The sequence below is a fragment of the Ahaetulla prasina genome, chromosome 3, assembly GCF_028640845.1.
Source record: "Ahaetulla prasina isolate Xishuangbanna chromosome 3, ASM2864084v1, whole genome shotgun sequence".
Classification (NCBI taxonomy): Eukaryota; Metazoa; Chordata; class Lepidosauria; order Squamata; family Colubridae; genus Ahaetulla; species Ahaetulla prasina.
Genome location: NC_080541.1, coordinates 35,412,190 through 35,431,841, shown reverse-complemented (window position 1 = coordinate 35,431,841; position 19,652 = coordinate 35,412,190). Strand labels below are relative to the sequence as shown.

Here is a 19,652-nt window from a genome sequence, read left to right as displayed (position 1 = left end):
AAGAAATCCAGAATTGATAATACAAAAAAAAAAAAAATTTAGGAGGAAGAAGGGCTGACATATTGAGTGGACTCAGAATAACGTGGCTGGGGTTGCAAGAAAGAATTAGAAAAACAATCTCAGAATAAGTTTTTAAAAAAAAACACAATAATTTGATGACACTATAATTAATGTCAATTAATCAGATTGACTACTGTTTTGCCAGCAAATAATGATTGTTCAGCGTCGGATGTCAGTAATCACAGAAGAACTAGAGTCGTTCCGCTTTGCTCTAAAGCAGTATGTAGATATGGCTTCTTCTCAGGATGGATGTCTGCAGTGAGTATGATGTTATTCTCAAGGGATAGAAGAATGCAGATCATTATACTTTAGGGAGATTGCACTTTGGGAGACACTGGAAATCACTAATAAAGAACATTTATAAAACATCCTAGGCTGACTAATTCAGCAAATGTAGTATCTCCATTATATTGTTCTCTTGAAATTATAAATGTCACGGTAGGCCATAGTAAATGTCAGGCCATAGTAACCTGGGATAGCAGCCATTAATAAGATAGAAGAGGCAATCTTTATTTTCCTGGGAATAAATCTGGCTGAATAGAGTGACCTTATTCCTCAGAAGATGTGACAGCTACAACACTTTTACTAGAAATTATTATCCAGTAATCCAGTATCCAGTAATCTGATGAGGATACAGAAAACTAAGAGAATTTCCATTTAATTTTATGTATTATTTTCCATGTATATGGTGCCATCTGCTGGCAATTCTCAAATTTGACATTTTGTTGTAATTAAGTAGCTGAACATAAGTACATGACTATTTCCATTTCATTCAGCTGAGGGCCAAACACCCAAAGAAATAGGCTTTCCTACAAATCTTACAAATTGAATAAGGAATTGTGCGCTCTCAGAGATACGCCTTATTACATACATCTCTAGGTATCAGATTATGAATTCCCATTCATCAGATTGCAGGAGGTTAGATTCAATGTATATATATTGAATCTAACTATAAGGTTATATTCAATATATATCACTATAAGGGGCGTGCATAAGAGCACAAATGTGCCTACCGTTCCTGTCCTATTGTTCCTTTTCATTATATCAAATTATCATAGTTATTGCATTCTTTTGCTTATATATATATATTTTCTTATATGATGTGTTGTTGTTTTATGTCGATGTTTGTATACTGTAGTGACAAATGAAATTTTAAAAAAATGTTTCTTCCTTTGTCCAAAAACTAACAGTATTTCACTTTTTAAAAGTTTCAACAAAAGTAATTATGCATATGTTCACATATTTCCTCATTAAAAAGTTTGACTTTGAATGTCAAGATTTTATTACATTATATACAAATCACATGCCTCTTATGCTATGGCCAAGATTATTATTTTTTTTTGCTAAAATATACTCTGCTCAGCTTTAGGTTCAACATCCCTCTGAATACTGTACCATTTATTGCAAATGTATTTTGGCTTTCAATCAGTTTTATATGAGGTTGTAGTGCTGCAAATGATTTATTTGCAGCACTATCAATCTCATGGTAATATCAGTCTCATGGTAATAAAAAAAGGTGATCTTTAACTTAGTTTAATATTACAGAAAGAAACCAGGCATTGCTACTAGGCATATCCCAATCCAAAGATGAAAAACAGACATAAATGTTTTTAAATAAATGTCAGTATGGGCTGTTTTCTATCCAAATAAATTTTGTGCTTATATTTTAGTGTTTCTATCCAGAAACTTTCAGGCAAATCCTGTTTCATTGTTTATGAATTTTGGGAAAATAACGCCTGGAACAGGTAAGTAGGATTCTAAAACACTATTATTCATTAGCATCAGCATGCTTAAGCAACATAAGGAGTATATTGCGTGTCAGTCTTCTGCATTAATTGGTTTGATTAAACATTGTTTAATCAAACCAATTAACATTGTTACTTTTATACCTTTCTAAAAAATACCAACTTCCTATTCCAGCAGTACTGAATATTAAAATATAAAAAGATTTTCGTGGCCAACAGGAAGCAGGAAGCAATGTAAAACTATGTGATAAAAGCATCAGTTGATTCTAATAGATTTAGAGATGAAAATACTGATTCATCAAAACTCAGAAAATATTTTAATATGGCAATATTTTACATGTGAAAACCCTTCTAGCATAAAAGTGTGGCCCCAGAGGAAATAGCTCAGAAGCCCATGGTGACCCTATCTTGTTTTTAGATCAGAAGTGCTGTGATAAAACAATTCACAACTGGACCCTGCCCCACTGATACTTTAATCACAGATGTTTCTGACTGTGTTGTCTGGTTATGAGCCTGTGCACATCTGAAGCATTCATTTGTGAATTGGAACAGCTAGGTTTGGATTGGGCTATTTTTATTATTCATGATTAATTTAATCATTTTAATTCTATAAAATGTAAAACAAAGAGTTTTAAGTATGGCTTTGGGTAAAATAAATATTATTTATTTCTCCAGCCATCTCCAGATGAATTATAGCAAATCATTCCAAAGAAGTAATGTAGATTGCCTGGAGACTCCAGAACACATTACAACTATGCTTGTTCCTGGTAATGGTATTTTTTGTTTTTACTTTTTCATTGTTTCCTTGTGTTCTTCTTTCCCATCATTATTTAGTTCTACTCTAAGAAACAGTAAAAAAATAAATATCTATTTGTAAAATTTTATTAGAGTATAAATCTCATTGAATACATCGAACTTGCTTCTAACTATGCAGAGAATGGCATTAGAGGTTAACAGAGGTCTATTTGTCCATTCCAAAGTTAGTCATAACTTTTATTTTGCTTTGCTTTGTTTTTGCAAACAGTAAACAAGACATAGTAGTCTAGCTTAGTTGCACACATAATGCCAAGTTGTAAATGTTGCAAAAAGAATGGCTGAATTTACCTACAGGTAGTCCTGAACTAACAACCATCCATTCAGCAGTCATTCAGTTATGACAGCAATGAAAAAAAACAGACTAACTAGTCCCTGAAGTGGCAGTTATTTCAGCTTCCCTGCAGTCATGTGATCAAAATTTGGGCCCACCCACATTTAAAGCTATAGGAACTCCCCCTCTCATAGTCCCATCTCTACCCTTTTGGGTGGCCTGCAGTACATATCCTTGCCCCCTGCTGCGACCTCCCACAGCTGATGTTTACCATTTTCTTCTTGTGCAGGGCCAGGATTCAGGTATTGGATGAGGGTGTAACGATGGGATGTGCAGTGAGTACAGCAAAACCGCAAAGCCTTGTCTGCCCTAGGTGACTAGGCCTGGATGCAAAGAAAGCGGTGAAACAGCAAGTGCTCTCCATTGCCAGGCAAGGCAAGAGCCAGAATTAGCTCCCCAGCAAAAATGGAAGCTGTGTGGGAGGTATTGTTCAGGGTGGTAGCAGTACTGGAGGATGGTGATGATACAGGTGGTCCAGATGTTCAGTGCACATTCTGCAGCTGTTGTTGGAAGTACCTTCTGCAAAGCTCACCTCTGGAAGCACCTGCTGCAAAGGCGATACTTCCATGATGGAGTCTTTGCAGGCGGCCCTTCCAGGGAGTTTTGTGAGTTCAGCCATACTCAGTGCCTAATCTTCAGCCACCAGCAAGAGGAAAAAGATGGCAAAGGTCAACTAGGGTAGCAGGCCCCAAGTCAGCAAGGGTCATGAAGATAGATTGAAGCTTCATGGACTGCAAGAATTTTGTGGAAGTCCCTTTGTGCAGCATTGCTGGGCCAGGTTGCAGCTGGGCTTCATGTTACAGCTCAGGGTTTTTTTGCAGCCCGAGCCACCGAGTGGCAGGAAGCCCCTGAGCTGCAGCATATTCTTTTTCTGGCCCCCATGAGTTCACCACACTGCACCCTCCAACTCATGCATGGCCAACCTTCCAGGCCTCTATCTCCCAACAGCACTCTCATGCTTTGCACCTGGGATTCCTGCCACTTTCTTCTTAATAACCTATGTGTCTTGGGGCTACAATGGAAATGGGGAGTACCAAACTGCAGTTGCTAAGTGATGCAGTCACATGACATCTCACTTTATGTCTGCAGTTTAACGGTGGAAATTCTAGTTCCAATAGTGGTCCTAAGTGGAGGATTACGTGTATGAGTTGATACCAGTCTCTATTTGACTTCTGATATTTGTTCTGTACTATTGCATTACTGCTCTGATTCTATAAATTTCCAAGTTGGAACGGGCCACTGAGTCCAACCCATCTCCATTCAGTGAAAATAATTCAAAAGCATTTCTTGATTGGGAATACAGTTGTACGAAATTATAATTCGTATGTGCTGATTCATTTAAGTTTTATTTGCTACATGGCTACCTCCAGATATAATTTAAGGAATTGATTGATCATTTTCATGGGACAGATACTGCTTATCCAGAAAAAAACAGCTGAAGAAATTCTTCTGTATCTACAAACAATTTAAGATCTAGAAATATCCTCCTCCATATGTATCTCTTTCCCAAGAAGTGGCAAAGTTAATCTATAAGGGTTCTTTCAGATATGGTACCTTTCTAATGGAATTAATCTAATTCCCAAATTAAAAATCATTTAAATGTCAAGTACACATTTTATCTATAAAGCATTTTACCAAATTGTTGAGTTAACTGATGAATTTTAATTAGCTTCTTCCCCATATCGAAGATCATAATTTAAAAAAAAAAATCAGACTAAAACCAACTATAATATACACAAACTTATATGCAGATGACAAGTAATTTACTCTAAAGCCATGCTGTTACTATAATCAGTCGGATAAAAAAGGCGGCCAAATCCCAACAATTTTTAAGTGTCTTAGTCAAATTGGAATATGAATATTACACTATTTAAAATATTTTAATCTTGTAGGAATTTTGCAAAGTTGATGTTTATTTATCTATTAAATTTATATGTTGCCCATATCATTCTACAAAACTACTCCATAAATACTATTTCTTATATATGTCAGTATATTTTAATCTCTTCTGGTATAACAACTAAATAAAATGAAAAATCTATTTACATGCTGCAAAATTACTTTAAAACTAAGCAGTCCTTTGAAATGTTGATGGGAATTACTGTCATGAGGTTTAAATCATGAATATTTCCTTTCCAGCTTCTTGGTGCATCCTGAACAACTAGAAGTACATACTTCTTAAAAGTAGGCTCTACATTAAATACCACCTAGAGAACAATCATAGTCTCTGAAGTTAGCAAATCATGACTATTCTTTCATGGACAGTTCTTCCATTTAAAAATAAATGCATGTTGTAAAATTTGTTGTGTATTTTATTAAATGATATAAATTTTAATTTCATGGTTCTTTTTTAAATATACAGTAGTGGCCAAAATTGTGGAAACCTTTTGGGAAAAGTGTATTTTCTAAAACTAGCTAACACTACCATTTATTTTTTTTTGGAGTAGTACCATAAAATTTTATATCAATGGAAAGATAATTTAATCAAGAATGTAATGCAATAACTTTTATGGAGGATATGCTATTAGAATAGCAGTTACAGTATAAAGAAGAAAAGTGAAACACGTAGAAAAACCGAAATATATAAAAATTATCACCATGTCAATTAATACTTAGTTGGGTAACCCTTTAGCATGAATTACAGCCTTACAACATCTTCCATGGAATGAACCAAGTCTTTTAGTTCTGCAGCTGTTATAATGTGAAACCAAGATTGAATGATTGCTTCTATTTACTGGGTTTTATTGCTGGGTTGCTTCTGACTAACAAGTTTCTTTAGTTGGCTCCATAGATTTTCAATTGGGTTAAGATCTGGGCTATTCCCAGGCCATTCCAGCATGGAATATGATTATCTTGAAACTCCCCCCCCCCAAAGTAGTGTTATTAGCTGTCAAATCTCAAAATACACTTTCTAAAGTTTCTAAAATTTTGGTCACTACTGATATTGTGTTGCTTGTGTTTACTATGCATTTGTCTTTTGTACAGTTCCCTGAAAATTCATTTCTACCATTGTTTGAAATTGTTCTCTGTCTACTAAATTAGTATAGTGTTGTTAGTAAAAAAAAGATTTGTGAAAAAACTAAAATGTTTTACTGTTTTATATCTATAGTAATAGAAAAAGTTTCATTATATTATGTTTATAAATAAATCTGTAAGGAATATCTGTTAACATCAGACAGAATATGAATACATATCTTTGTATGGAGAGGACGCCATGTTTTAGGCTGAAAACTTGAATAATTTGCAATGAATGTTAATGATGCAACAGGGATCATGGACCTGAAAAGTAATCTATTAAAAACTAAGATAGCTATGTTTGATAAAGAAAATGGACCTGAAGTCAGAACCTGAAAAGGAGACAGGAAGACGCTGTATGGACATTGCATAAAACAAGAAGAGTTTGCAAAGACAAGCATGGAAAGATATTGATATTGATGACAACTAGAATTAGCTATTTCTTTTTCTTATCACACGCCTTTAATTTCTTTGTCTTGTTGTGTTTTAATTCTTTTAGGCTTATTGTGTTTACTCCCTTTTCACACTTTATTTTGAAAGGCTTATAAATATGGATGTATGTAAACTTTCAAACGCTGCTTTAAATGAAAGCAAGTATCTTTAGTTGCTCTATACACAGCAACTAAAAAAAATCTTCACAAAAGCAAATACCATTCCACATTTACATTCGTAACACCAGAAACACAAGGTTCAATGTTCATCAGAAAAACATTACAAATGTAACATATTTGCAGAATTTGGAAAAGTTTGAAAGGAACAAAATACAATGGTAATTCACGGCAGTATTATATTAGGAGGACCACTATACTAGAGGACTAGATGTATCTTTGAATCCAAAATCTTGTTAACTATTTAGATGCTATTATGTGGAAAAGAAAGTGAAATGCAATTTGATCTAATAGTTCTAAAGCTTAAACATCAGCTAGAAACGAGAAAACGGAGTTCTAATCCTGTCTTAAATATAAAAGCTGGCTGGGTGACTTTTACCCAGTTATTCTCTCTCAGCCCATGACATCAGGCTCTGGTGGCAAATCAATTGATCAATTCCTATCACAAAAAATAGATCAATATTTGGTTGATCTGAAAAAAAGTAGACCTTGCAGTTGTGGGAAAAGGTTAGAAAAAATGTGGAAAAGAGTGTATAGCAAAATCTGGGAAAGAGGAGAAAATGAAAGATGTATAGACCAAATTATTAACACATAATATCTTATACTTAAAATATTTTTAAAAAACTTTCCAAAATGACATAGCACCTAAATCCTAATAATTGAAAGTTTTAAACATTTAACAAAAAGACAAGTAGCAATAGCACTTAGACTTACAGATTTCATAGTGCTTTACAGCCCTCTTTAAATTGTTTACAGAGTCAACACAATTGTCCCCCCCCCCCGCCAGGTCCTCAGTTTACTAACCTTGGAAGAATGGAAGGTTGAGTCAATCTTGAGCTGCTCAGGAGTAAACTACTGGAATGAGCAGTGAGTTAGCCTGCAGTACTGCATTCTAACCATTGTTTCACCATGGCATTTGTAATATACAGAATAGCCCCATACAAGCATTGCATGTATACAGCTAATTAAGTTGGGACTAAGGATATGGGGTAATCTACATCTTTGATGGTCATGTTTTGCTACTTACTACTTAAATGTTTGGGATGAAAATCCTCAAAGATTCCAGTGCTCATACCATTTTTTGTACATATTGATGTTAAAAGGTTCTACAATCTAGCAAGAAGGTTGGTACATGGAAAAAGAAGTTACGTGTGTGTCCATGTTCCCCAACTCAGTTTAGCTTATGATATGAGTTGGCATCTAATCAAAATGCAAACAGCCACAAGATAGGAACAGTTTATAGCAGATATACATGGCATATTCCCAATATTTGGAATTTTGCTAGAATAAAAGGTGAGTAAATGAGCCTCACACTTGTTAAGATCTGCAACTTATTTTCATATGAAACATTCCCAAAACTTGACAAGTGATAATAATCCTGCTTCACTTCAGCTGCTGTTTCCTTTATCTATCACCACAAAAATCTTAATATAATACTACTTCAGAATCAGACAACAGTTGAAGTTGATTCACATACATTTTTGCTTGAATATAGCTTTACTGATGATTACACCAACTGTAAAAGATACATCTGAATTCAGTCTATTGATATTACAGATCACTTTTCCTTAATTTTTTTTAAGTGGTGAAAAGAGACACATTCTTTATCTTCAGAAAGATCTATCATTGCTTGTAGCAGGTAATAAACAATAATTTTTCTACAAAACAAAAGGCCCACACATTTAGTTAATAGAAAACATTACATATTTAAATAAGCTTTGAAATATGTTAGCATTTATTAGATTGAGTCACAACTCAAGATAAAACTGAAAACTATTTAAGAAACCCAATCCTCTAACATAATTAGAAGAGCTATGAAAAATATATAAGCAATGAATTAAAGTATACTAGCAATATTTATGGATAAAAGAATGTGTGACAGGACATCCAAAAGAATATTATTCCATACTGGCAACTCTCAGCTTTAACCTCCCCCTCCACAAATTGCTTTTTATACCCAATTCAGTTAATGTTATTTCAGACATTCTCTTCTCAATTCTCATCAATAAAACTATGCTAATATACTGATGCAGGCTCTCACAGCCAGTGTCAATCTAATAGTGATGACCTTCCAGAGTAATAGGTTATGGTCTAATTAGGTGATATGAGAAATATGCTACAAAGCAGATTGCTGTCATCTCCGAAAATGCCAGCCACAACTTCTGATGAAATGTCAGGAAACCAGGTACTGTAATTAGATGACACCTATTAGCCCAGAAGCTCATCATCACTGGAAAGATATACAGGTAATCTGCAACTTATGACCATTTGAAGTTACAATGGCACTAAGTGAATGGCTATGACCAGTCCTCAGAGTTCTGGCCATCCTAGCACCCTTATTGTTATGTGATCATGAGCTGGGCACTTGGCAATTGGTTCACATTTATAACTGCAGCACCTGACAATCACATGATCACCATTTGCTACCTTCCCTACTAGCATCCCCAAAAAGTCAATGGGGAAGGTGGTAGGGAAGGTCACAAGTCACTGTGGTAAGTCTCTCCCACCCCCACACCCTCCTCCAGCCCCATGCTCTCAATGCTATGCTGGCCACTTGTGCACCCTCCCTCACCTGTACCCTTGTGTACCTTCTCTGACCCCCCCCACAGCATCTTCCTGACCCTTGCTGCACCCCTGCATTCTCTCTCTCTTAGAACTGCATCTCTTAGCGATGGGAATTCCAGGCTCTATTGCTGTCATAAATCAAGATTACCTGTATTAATAAAGTTCAGACAGGCATTTTTAATCACATGTAGTTTGTGTATTTATAACCACTATATGAATGATTGTAGTTATGGAATTATAAGCAATAACTCAATCTAAACAGTTCATATAATAAAAAACGTATGAAAAAAACGTTCTTGAGCTTACAGAAATCCATGTAAAAACATGACAGGAAAAAATTACAGCTGCATTATGCAGAAAAAATTACAGCTGCGTTGTTTATTTTGCAAATTGGAAACACAGCATCACTTTCCCCACTGTTAAAGAAGCATGCTTTTTACAAACTTGAACAGCTGCTACTGAAACTCTTCCTTGTCTGTCTCCCCACCCATACACATACACATGTACTATGTACAGTTCTATTTTCACTATAAAACCTATCCCCAATATTTCAGTGGGAAAAAAGTTTGAAAGGGCCTAATGTCTCTAGTTTCATTCTGGCATATACTTTTGTGCAACATCACTTTAAATTTATAATAGATTGGAAAATCATGAACACCTATTCATTACTTTATGTATTAATTCTAAAGCCCTCCGACATCCATGGCCTCATTCCATTCATTTCAATCATTTATAGTTTATTTTTATATCTAAAGGATAATAGTTTTTAATAACGTGAAATATACAAAATGCACTTTGCTTAGATTTTGTATGAAGGTCATTCTTGGTCAAGAAGTATATTTGCATAATATATTTAGACTTCTTCCCATTTATTCATAAAATAATATAGTAAGTAGCAGCAATTACCATTTGTGATAGAAATACCAGAGATAACTAATCTGATAAGAAATTAACTGCATCATCATTTTGTCATCACTGTGATTCCTATGCTGCAACTTCACTATACAATAAATCTGTAGTAATAAAACTACCAATTTAAATGTCAGTAAAATTATTTCTACAAACTCAGTTTTAAATTCAAATACTTACTGACTTTTCCAGTACAATAGGATGATCAGGAAGAAATTCTGGCTTCTTTTGGGCAAGTGAAACCCCTGAAAGTTTCAGAAGGAAATCTCTGCTATATGTTATTCTTTCTGCCAACACAAAAATTTATTAATGAAAAGTGATAGGAATATTGATATACAAATCAGGTATCTTCTAATGAAAATCAGTAACTAGATTTTTTTTTGCAAACAATTTTACAGAAGAATTTTAGTTAGCAAATCTGTTTCCTTATTACTAAAAATAACAAAGTATGGTTCTGGATGTTTATATACAGTAACTATCATTTGAATTATTATCATTTTATACTAAATGTTATAGTAATTTATACAGAGTTTTAAAGTTCAGTGTCTAGTGTTATAAAGAAATTGGATTGACATGCAATCATTATGTTGCTTATTCTTTGAGCTTCTGAAATATAAATAGAACCTTTGCTGTAAGCATGGTATGTTAAATGAATTCTTGAATACAAAGTCATTTAAACTCATAGATAAATTTCAAATATTGAATTGAAATTGAAAATTAAGAAATCTAAGCCCAAAACCTGAAATATATTTTGTGTATTTCTTCATGATAATTTAAAAAAAATTAATACTTACCTTTTGTGACTTCATTTTTATGCTGCACTGACAGACTAGGAATCAAATTGTCATTTAAAACCAGCATTCCATTAGATTTACATATCTAAAATAAAGTGTAATACATATTATATTCTAATATGCATATATATCTAATATATATATTTTGTATATTATTTTACAAGGTTCTAGGAACGTTTGATAATTCATGCAGGAGATATTATATACAGATATTATACAGAAACATATAATACAATGTATACCACATGTAGTTTTAATAGTGAAGACCACCACCAAAACACTCTAATTACATACCATAAGGTTAGAGGTTATGTAGTCACTATATATAGCTTGGAAGAAAGAACAAGATTCATTCAAGTTATATCACAATATTTTCACAGGCATACATGAGAAAGTACTATAAGACTGTCAGATCAGCCACTACAAAATTGTCAAAGTTTCTTCTATGCTGTTTTTATGTACCATTTACATTTTGAAAGGACAAGATACAGGTAGACCCTGATTTATGATCACAATTGAGCCAAAATTTCCACTGCTAAGACAGTGGAATAACTGCAAGACAGTTATTAAGTGTTTTCCCTCATTTAACCTTTTTGCCACAGTTAAGAGAATCACTGCAGTTGCTAAATGAGTCACACGGTTGTTAAGTGAATCTTTATGACAGATGCACTGCCCCAATGTTTTGTAACCTTCCTAGCCAGCTTCTGACAGGTAAAGTCAATGAGGGAAGCCGGATTCACTTAACGACCAGATTATTAACTTAAAACTGCAATGATTCACTTAACAACTATAGAAAAAAGGTTGTAAAATCGGGCAAAACTCACTTAACTACTGCTTAGCGATAGAAATTTTGGGCTCAATTATGGTTGCAAGTTGAGGACTACCTGTAGATGTTACCAATTATGCACTAATTTGGTATGCATATTGTAGGAAGAGAATCATATTAGTCTGTTAGCCAAAAATGGGCAATTTGATATAGGATTTAAATTGTTATAAGAGAAGAAAGAAAGTTATGAAGATACAGTTTACATGTGAGACAGATTATACTTGTATTAAAACACATTGCAGGCTACCTTTTGAGGTAGCCTGAAACTTTTTGATGTATATAAATAAGTTCAACAATTTCTCATTCATTCTTGCTGTTACAATCTCATTTTTGCAAAATAATCATTTTGAGATTTGCAGTAGAGTGCCCTGGAAGTTGAAATGCTCTATATAACTTAGTCCTTCTTTTGATTCCTGATATCAATTTGTATCCATTCATTATTTTGTCCAAAGTCTATTAGGTCAAGGCTGGCAAATGATGGCATATATCATACATAGCTGTTTCAAAATGTTTCAAAAACATAATGTTTTAAGTTTTTAATACATTATAACAGTCAGTTGATAAGATAATAATAATCTGTCGAACATACTTTAGTTTATTGATTAGTCTTCTGATCATATTTTTAAAAAAGTACCTGATCTAATTTTGGGTAAAATAGATAAAAATACAATAATAAAATAAATAAATACAGTGTGTGTAAATTTACCAGAGTGGCAAATACAAAGAATGAACATTCAGATAAGTATATGACCTTTGCAGAATACCCCAATCTGCTTGATATAATGGGTTCTTAGCTTAACTGTCTTAACTATAGACTTAGCAGTTCTGCTCACAATATATTCATTAGAGCGGAGGAGAGAATAGGACAATCTGTAATTCAGATCCCAGTGGACTGTTCTTTCAAGTAGGGATATTAAATATCTAAGTCTAAGGGTTCTATACTATAGGTGAAAGTGGAAAAAAAAGAGCATGAGCAATATCTTCAATGGCTGGGATACATTTACATATCCTCTCATATGGTACGTAATCTCTCCAACATATAACCTTTATATGCCTAACCAACTGTCTCCTTTCATTTTTCCCTACCTTATCCCAATTTAAATTGTATGTCATTTAGCTCTCGCTCACAAAAACTTATTTCTTTTAATAACATTTGTTAGTTAGTTTGTTATTTATTTTTTTCATTTGGGGTAGGTGCAGTAAAGTACAGAGTGTTGGCTGGTAGGGATCAGAGGACAAGCTTTTCCCACAGGGGTAGAATGTTCAATGTTGCACAGAACATAGCCAGGCTTTTAGGGCCTAATGAAAGACTGTCAGGCTTGGGGCCTAAAAACCTGGCTATGTTCCCATGCCTGGGGTGCTGAATGTGTTAAGAAACCCATTTTCTGCCCATATTGCTAACTGGCTAAGAATTTGGTCCTACGTATATTTAATCTGGATGTTTTTACTGTTTTTAATATTTTTAATTGTAATTTTTTCTAGTTGTAAGCTACCCATCATTGGCTGAGATGGATGGCTATAGAAATTCAATGATTGATTGACTGACTGAATCAAAGTTCTCATCCTAATAATTTAAAATACAAGATAATCACAATTATCATTTTACAGACTATTTCAAAACAAGTTCAAGTAATGGGTTATATGACATTGGCATGTTAAACTAGCCTAATATTGTTACAAATCAGAGTGTCTAGCACAGTGGTGAAATCCAATTTTTTTTATTACCAATTCTGTGGGTGTGGCAGGGGAAGGATACTGTAAAATCCCCACTTCCTCCCCACTCTGGGGCCAGCCAGAGGTGGTATTTGCCAGTTGTCTGAACTGCTCAAAATTTCTGCTACCGGTTCTTCAGAACCTGTCAGAACCTGCTGGATTTCACCCCTGATCTAGCATATCTATAGTGTCGGGTTCAAGTAAAAGAAGTTTTTTTGTTGTTGCGGTTTTACTAAAGTAATACTTACTGAACTAATTTCATTATGTAAAAAGACAGAAGCACTGCATGGAAAGTCAGCCTGAAAACTACCAGAGTCTGTTGATACTGTGGCTAAGGATGCTGTAAAAAAAAAAGTAATAGTTCTTTATTAATACCCTGAGTGCCCTTCTAAATCTCTGTATTAATGTTGTGTTTTCTGCACAAATACTTGAGGTGATCTTACCACGAGAAGAGAGGCACAGAGATCTTGCTGGCTGAAGGTGCTTACCAATCAATCTCTTAGTTTCCATTTGTTAAAACACTTGGAGATGCCATGCTGGAAAATAAACAGCCCCAAAATATACATAGATGGGAAACAGGGAAATTACTCAAAGTGTATTAATTCAGGACTTCCCAACGCCATGTCTAGTACTCAAGTCCTTACCTAAACCCTCCCCACCATCTTCCTACCCACCCATCCCATCCACCTAAAAAAATAAAATATAAAAAAAATAGAGTTAGTGGCTGGACTGGCCTAGGACAGGGCTGCACGATGAAGGAAGTGAGAACTGAATGTCTGTAAAACATGTAGGGCCTCTGGTGGCTCTACAGACTAAGTCAGTCTGTTATTAACACAGCTGCTTGCAATTACTGCAAGTTCAAGTCCCACCAGGCCCAAGCCTTCCATCCTTTATAAGGTAGGTAAAATGAGGACCCAGATTGTTGGGGGCAATAAAGTTGACTTTGTATATAATATACAAATGGATGAAGACTATTGCTTAACACAGTGTAAGCCGCCCTGAGTTTTCGGAGAAGGGCGGGATATAAATTCAAAAAAAAAAAAAACTGTTCAAGGCACTGAGTTTGGTAGGTGTTAAAAAAAAGAGCGAGAAAGCGGACTCCAGGGGAACGATAAGAAACCGCGGACAGTCTGAGGGGCTTCATAAAAGAGCGCGCTAAATTCATCAGGAAGAACGACCGTACTTCATAACCACTTAAACAACAAAAAAATATTTTCCCAGTTTCGGGCAGCTCAGGCGGCAGAAACGGCCGCAGCCGCCCTTTAGGGCCATACGCTCCACACGGGCTCCACGTGCATGCGTGGTCCCCTTTCTGGCGCGGCCTCGGCGTTTCTCTGGGGCCATGGCGTTGGACCTTTTTTGTTGGTCGACGGCCCCTTCGTCTTCCTCTCTTTTTTTTCAGCGGGGCCTGCTTACCAGCACTCTGCGCTCTGACCCCGGGAGCAAGAGCAGCGCCGGCCGTTCCCGCGAGCGCAAGGAGCGGTCTTCTAGAGGGAACTGGACGGGACAGGCCGGCTAAGTGACGGCCCGAATGTTTGTGGAGGAGAAGCCGCTAACCGCCTTCTCGGCACAGCTGCCAGTATTCTAAAGGCGCGCGCAGGGAACCTGGCGGCAGCCGTTGCTGTCCATCATCGTCGTTGTCGTCATCATTATCACCATCGACCACAGAGTTGTTGTTGTTGTTTTTTTACACAAAGTTGGCTTTGGAGGACTGTTTACTAGCGCTCTTGAGCTCTCACCCTTCGCTCTTTGCCTTTGCCTTCTAGGCGTTAGTTTGCCTTCTAGGCGTTAGTTTGCAGGCACGCTCCTGTGGAGAACGGGAAGGCTTCTCCCGTTTCTTGCCTTCCCTCATTTATTTCGAAGAACCTTCGGTTTCTTACTGCAGTTTGAAAGCGCGGAAAGGGGAATATAAAAATATTTAAGGGTTAACCGTTGAATAATTTGGCATTCTTTCTTTTATGTACACTGAGAGTGTATGCACCAAGACAAATTCCTTGTGTGTGTCCAATCACACTTGGATTGGATTCCAAATTCTATTCTATTCTATTCTATTCTATTCTATTCTATTCTATTCTATTCTATTCTATTCTATTCTATTCTATCGTTTTGTAAAGCTTAAAAGTGTAAGACCTCTGGTTAACTTCTTCAAGCAAGTTGTTTCTGTTGCCTCCAACTTTAAGTTTCATTATTAACTTTTTAAAAAGATAATATCAGCACTTCTCCTGTTTAACATTTTTTTATTGAGTTATAAGATAAAAGAAGATACAAAATAAAATAAATAAAACAGGGAAACAGTGGGGAGGAAGGAGGCGGGAAGAAAAGTGAGGAAGGATTAGGAAAAGGAAAAAGAAACATTGACTTCCGAGACTCTGTTGCAGTAAAATAAGGCATTAACATCAAATCACAACTTTTGGTTTTTTCATAATAATATAAACTAGCCATTTCTATCTGTCAGTCTAATAGGTAAAACCCAAAATCAAAGTTCTTTTCCATTTCAAGCACAAAGTTCAGATGTAGTCACCATGTGGAAAGAAAAGTACTTATATTCATTCTTTAATCAAAATGGTCAATTTTGCCATTTTAGCCAACTCAATCAGCTTCTGCAACCATTTGTCCATGGTAGAAATCGAAGTATCCTTCCATTTTTGTGCATACAATAGTCTTGCTGTAAAATCTAAAAGTGTAGAGACCTCTGGTTAACTTGCATGTTCTTCAAACAAGTTGATTCTGTTGCCTCAAACTTTAGGTTTCATTACTAACTTAAAAAATAATACTTGCACTTTTAACAGGGCAGTGAATGCTGCATTTTTAACTTCAGGAAAACATTTTTTTTTCTTTTTAGCGATGACCTTTTCTTTTGGTACATAAAGATTTGTATTTTTGGCACTAAACAACAGCATATTCTTTTAAAAATCCTTGAATACAGTTCTAAGTTCTAAAAAAGATACAAATCCAATTAGGAAGGAGTAATGTAACTTATAAACTTGCCACTTGTGAAATGTTATCCAAATCAATGTTTTCTTTTGTTCAGGTTTTATACGTAATCATGTCATTTATTGTTAGATCACTTGCTTTCACTTGTTAGATCATATATACTTAAATATATGTATCATTTTCCCTGTTGGATGAACTACTTTTCTATGAACCAGATGCTGTAATTAATAATATAATAATGTAAAAATAATCAAAAGTTTACTAACACAAGACAAACATACAACATACAAACATTGAATGCAATCTGGGCCTGTCTGCAGCATTCTTTTATAATCATGTACAAATAACTAATTTCTGCATGCCTAATTCTAGAATTCTCAGTTCTAATACTAAATTCCTAATAAAAATACTACTTTTCTTCATTTATTATATTTTTATGTCGCCCATCTCCCCTATGCGACTGATTGTTTAGGCTGATTTTTTACTTTCTAATTGGCACATCTTATCCTCTCTTGCTAGAAGCAAAATGGTTTCCTTTAATCTATTCTTTATCTGCCTACATGACTCTTTCACTTCTTTGTAATATCAAAGCACTAACTTCTAAAATGGAGTTGGTTTAACTTTCTAGTAATTATTTCCCAACAATCCTGTGAGGTGGGTCAGACTAAAAGAGTGTGACTGGCCCAAAGTCACCAACCAACTGTCATGCCTAACAGAAGGCTAAAACTCAGTCTTCTGGTTTTCCACAATGCCAAATTGTACTTTTAATAATTTGTTAAATTTGTATGGTTCCTGATTCTCAGTGACTCTGGGGACCTAACTACAATCAAATAATATAGTTCTATAACATTTTTAAATTATAGTTCTTACAAATCATAGTAGTCAAATCAGTTGTGGCTCTATGCTAATATTGTATTATAGCACACACTTTGCTAATATTGCATTATAGCACACACACATGTAATCCTCAATTTATGACAATAATGGAGTCTGCCCATGTGACCAATTTGATTTTATAACCTTTTTTTTTTTGCTTCAGTTATTAAGGGAATCCACAGATATTAAGCAAACCCATTATTTGGGCAGAGATAAATTCTGGTTTTTGTCAAAAACAAAACAGTGACCACAGGATGCTGTAAATTGCCATAAATGTGGTCCAGTTGCCAATTGCCCTAAATGTGATTATGTGACCATGGGCTAGCCATCAGAATTTTTGAAACATATAAGTACTTTTCAGAGGCGTCTGTCATAACTTCAAATGATTGCTAAGTGACTGGTTGTAAATCAAGGATTACCTGTACTACAGTCCCTGTACTAGTTACATTAAGCTTTTGTATCCAATTCAACTTTATAAAGATCTCCATATTGTGGCACCAGATTACCTTATTGATTACCTTCTCCAATCCATTTAGGTGTTCAAGATATGAGTGGATATTATGGATAGTAGACTAAGTTGCGGGCCCAAATGCATGCTTTTTTAAGATGTTGAAGGCCCAAATGCAGGCCTTCTCAGTAGACCAATGGTGGGTTGCTACCGGTTCGGTCCAGATCTTGCAAACCGGTAGTAACAGTGGCAGGAGGCTCTGCCCACCTGCCCAGACATCATCATGGACGCTCTGCATATGCGCAGAAGCTCTGCGAGCAAAGTGTGTGTGTGTGTGTGCTCCTGTTGTGAACCAGTAATGAAGGTAAGTAGAACCCACCCCTGGAGTAGACCTGACATTTTGGAGTGTTGCACCATCGTTTGCTTTGCTGTGCTGTTACAGCTTTTCAGGAAGGGATGAACACCATTTTCCCTTGGTGATTATGATTAGAGATAGATGAACTGCTTAAGTGAGGATCCCGGATAGCCATTTGATTGTTTATTTAGAAGTTTCAGATGGAGTTTTACTGTCTGATTTTAGGTAAGGCAGAGCACTCAAAGGTTTTATGGTTTATGTATTGAGATGCAATTTGCCTCTTATTACATATACTGTAGGAAATGAGTGGTATTCAAATAAGGACATAAACTCAATTACTGTGATAACTTGCTTTCTGTATTTAGAAAGTACAAAATGATGTAATATAAAAATGAACACATTTTTAAAAATATATATCAATTTGTTCAGTTGCACAAATAAAGTACTGAAATTTTATAGTATCATGAGTCTTAAAATGATGACTTTTGGACTTCCCCCATAAATAAAATTACTGTAATATAGTCTTGTCCTCCATAGTAGAGTTACCTGGAAGTTTCATTATTAGCTTTTTAATAAAGATGATAGTAGCTTTAGCATGACATCCATGTCTCCTTTTGAAGTTCAAGATACCCATTTTCGTTTTAACCAAAGCCATTTCTTTTATTTCTTTTAGCTGCAGGAACCTGTTTAGAAACTTAACAATAGGGAGTATATTCTAGAGGTCCTAAAATACATTTGCAAGTATTACGAAAGGAACAAACTTGGAAAAAGCAGTTATGTAGAGTAATTCATAAATTTGCTGTTATCTTGAACCAATGTTTTCTACTGTTCAATTCCTACTTCTAATGTATTTTATTGTTCAATTAGTTGCTTTCTGACTCATTGCATATACCAAATGTATCATTTATTTCTGTACTGTATATAAACATTGATCCTTAATAAACCCTTTTTGCTTGTGATTTGGGAGGGGTGGCAACGAAAGTATGTGTGATTTAAAAGCTGCTTTGCAAAGTTAATGACTCTTTCCCAAATTCTTGGATCAAGTTCCACTTCAATTGGTGGGTCTGAGTTTTAAAGGAAACTGTAGCCAGGAGATATCATAAATTTATCCTTTGATAAAGTATCCTTTTTCTTAACCCCCAAATGTATAAGGACATTTTAAAGCTTTTCCTAAAAGTGTGCAACTGCCACCTTTGTAGGTGGTTGTGGCAAACTTTATACGGTTAGCGATTGTCTAGAAATGTTCTTTTGCTGTTGACGCCTGCGCAGACATTCCAAAACCAGACGGGGATGGCGCTGTACTCTCTCAATAGAGTTAAGACCTTGCCTGCGAAACAAGGTGTTGCTGGGGACCTCTGTGGGAGGAATTTACCCGCAGTCACTTTTAAGTGTGTTTCGGGGGAGATAGAAAAATAATCCTGTATCCTGCGAATCTTGTCTGATTGCTTAGTCTTCAAAACGCGTTCCCGAAAGCACAAGGGATTTGCATTTTGCGTGGAGGAGATCAAAACCCAGCAATTGGACCACAGGGTCACCCTCGTATTTTCTGGTTTCTCCGAATGCTTACGTGCGCAAGTATCCACGCATAAACACACAGACGTCGAGTTCCCCCTCCCCGTAACACATTTATGCGTCAATACATCTCCACATAGGTATC

General features: G+C 35.4%; 2 protein-coding genes across 2 annotated transcripts in view; one reads left to right on the top strand and one right to left on the bottom strand.

Moving 5' to 3' along the window:
* Positions 1-5,340, top strand: part of NECAB1 (N-terminal EF-hand calcium binding protein 1) — a 58,601-nt gene extending 53,261 nt beyond the window's left edge. Inside the window, exons 10-13 of the mRNA XM_058175091.1 lie at positions 206-318; positions 1,731-1,805; positions 2,481-2,572; positions 5,092-5,340. Of these exons, the coding sequence (XP_058031074.1) occupies positions 206-318; positions 1,731-1,805; positions 2,481-2,572; positions 5,092-5,117 (306 nt within the window). The 3' untranslated portion in view covers positions 5,118-5,340. The remainder of the gene's footprint in view (positions 1-205; positions 319-1,730; positions 1,806-2,480; positions 2,573-5,091) is intronic.
* Positions 5,341-7,436: 2,096 nt separating this feature from the next.
* Positions 7,437-13,892, bottom strand: C3H8orf88 (chromosome 3 C8orf88 homolog). Its single transcript, XM_058174354.1, has 5 exons — positions 13,826-13,892; positions 13,631-13,722; positions 10,844-10,928; positions 10,230-10,336; positions 7,437-8,233 (listed from the first exon to the last, which is right to left on the bottom strand). The coding sequence occupies exons 1-5, from the start codon at positions 13,890-13,892 to the stop codon at positions 8,186-8,188; spliced, it is 399 nt and encodes a 132-aa protein (XP_058030337.1). The 3' UTR covers positions 7,437-8,185.
* Between the last annotated feature and the right edge of the window lie 5,760 nt (positions 13,893-19,652).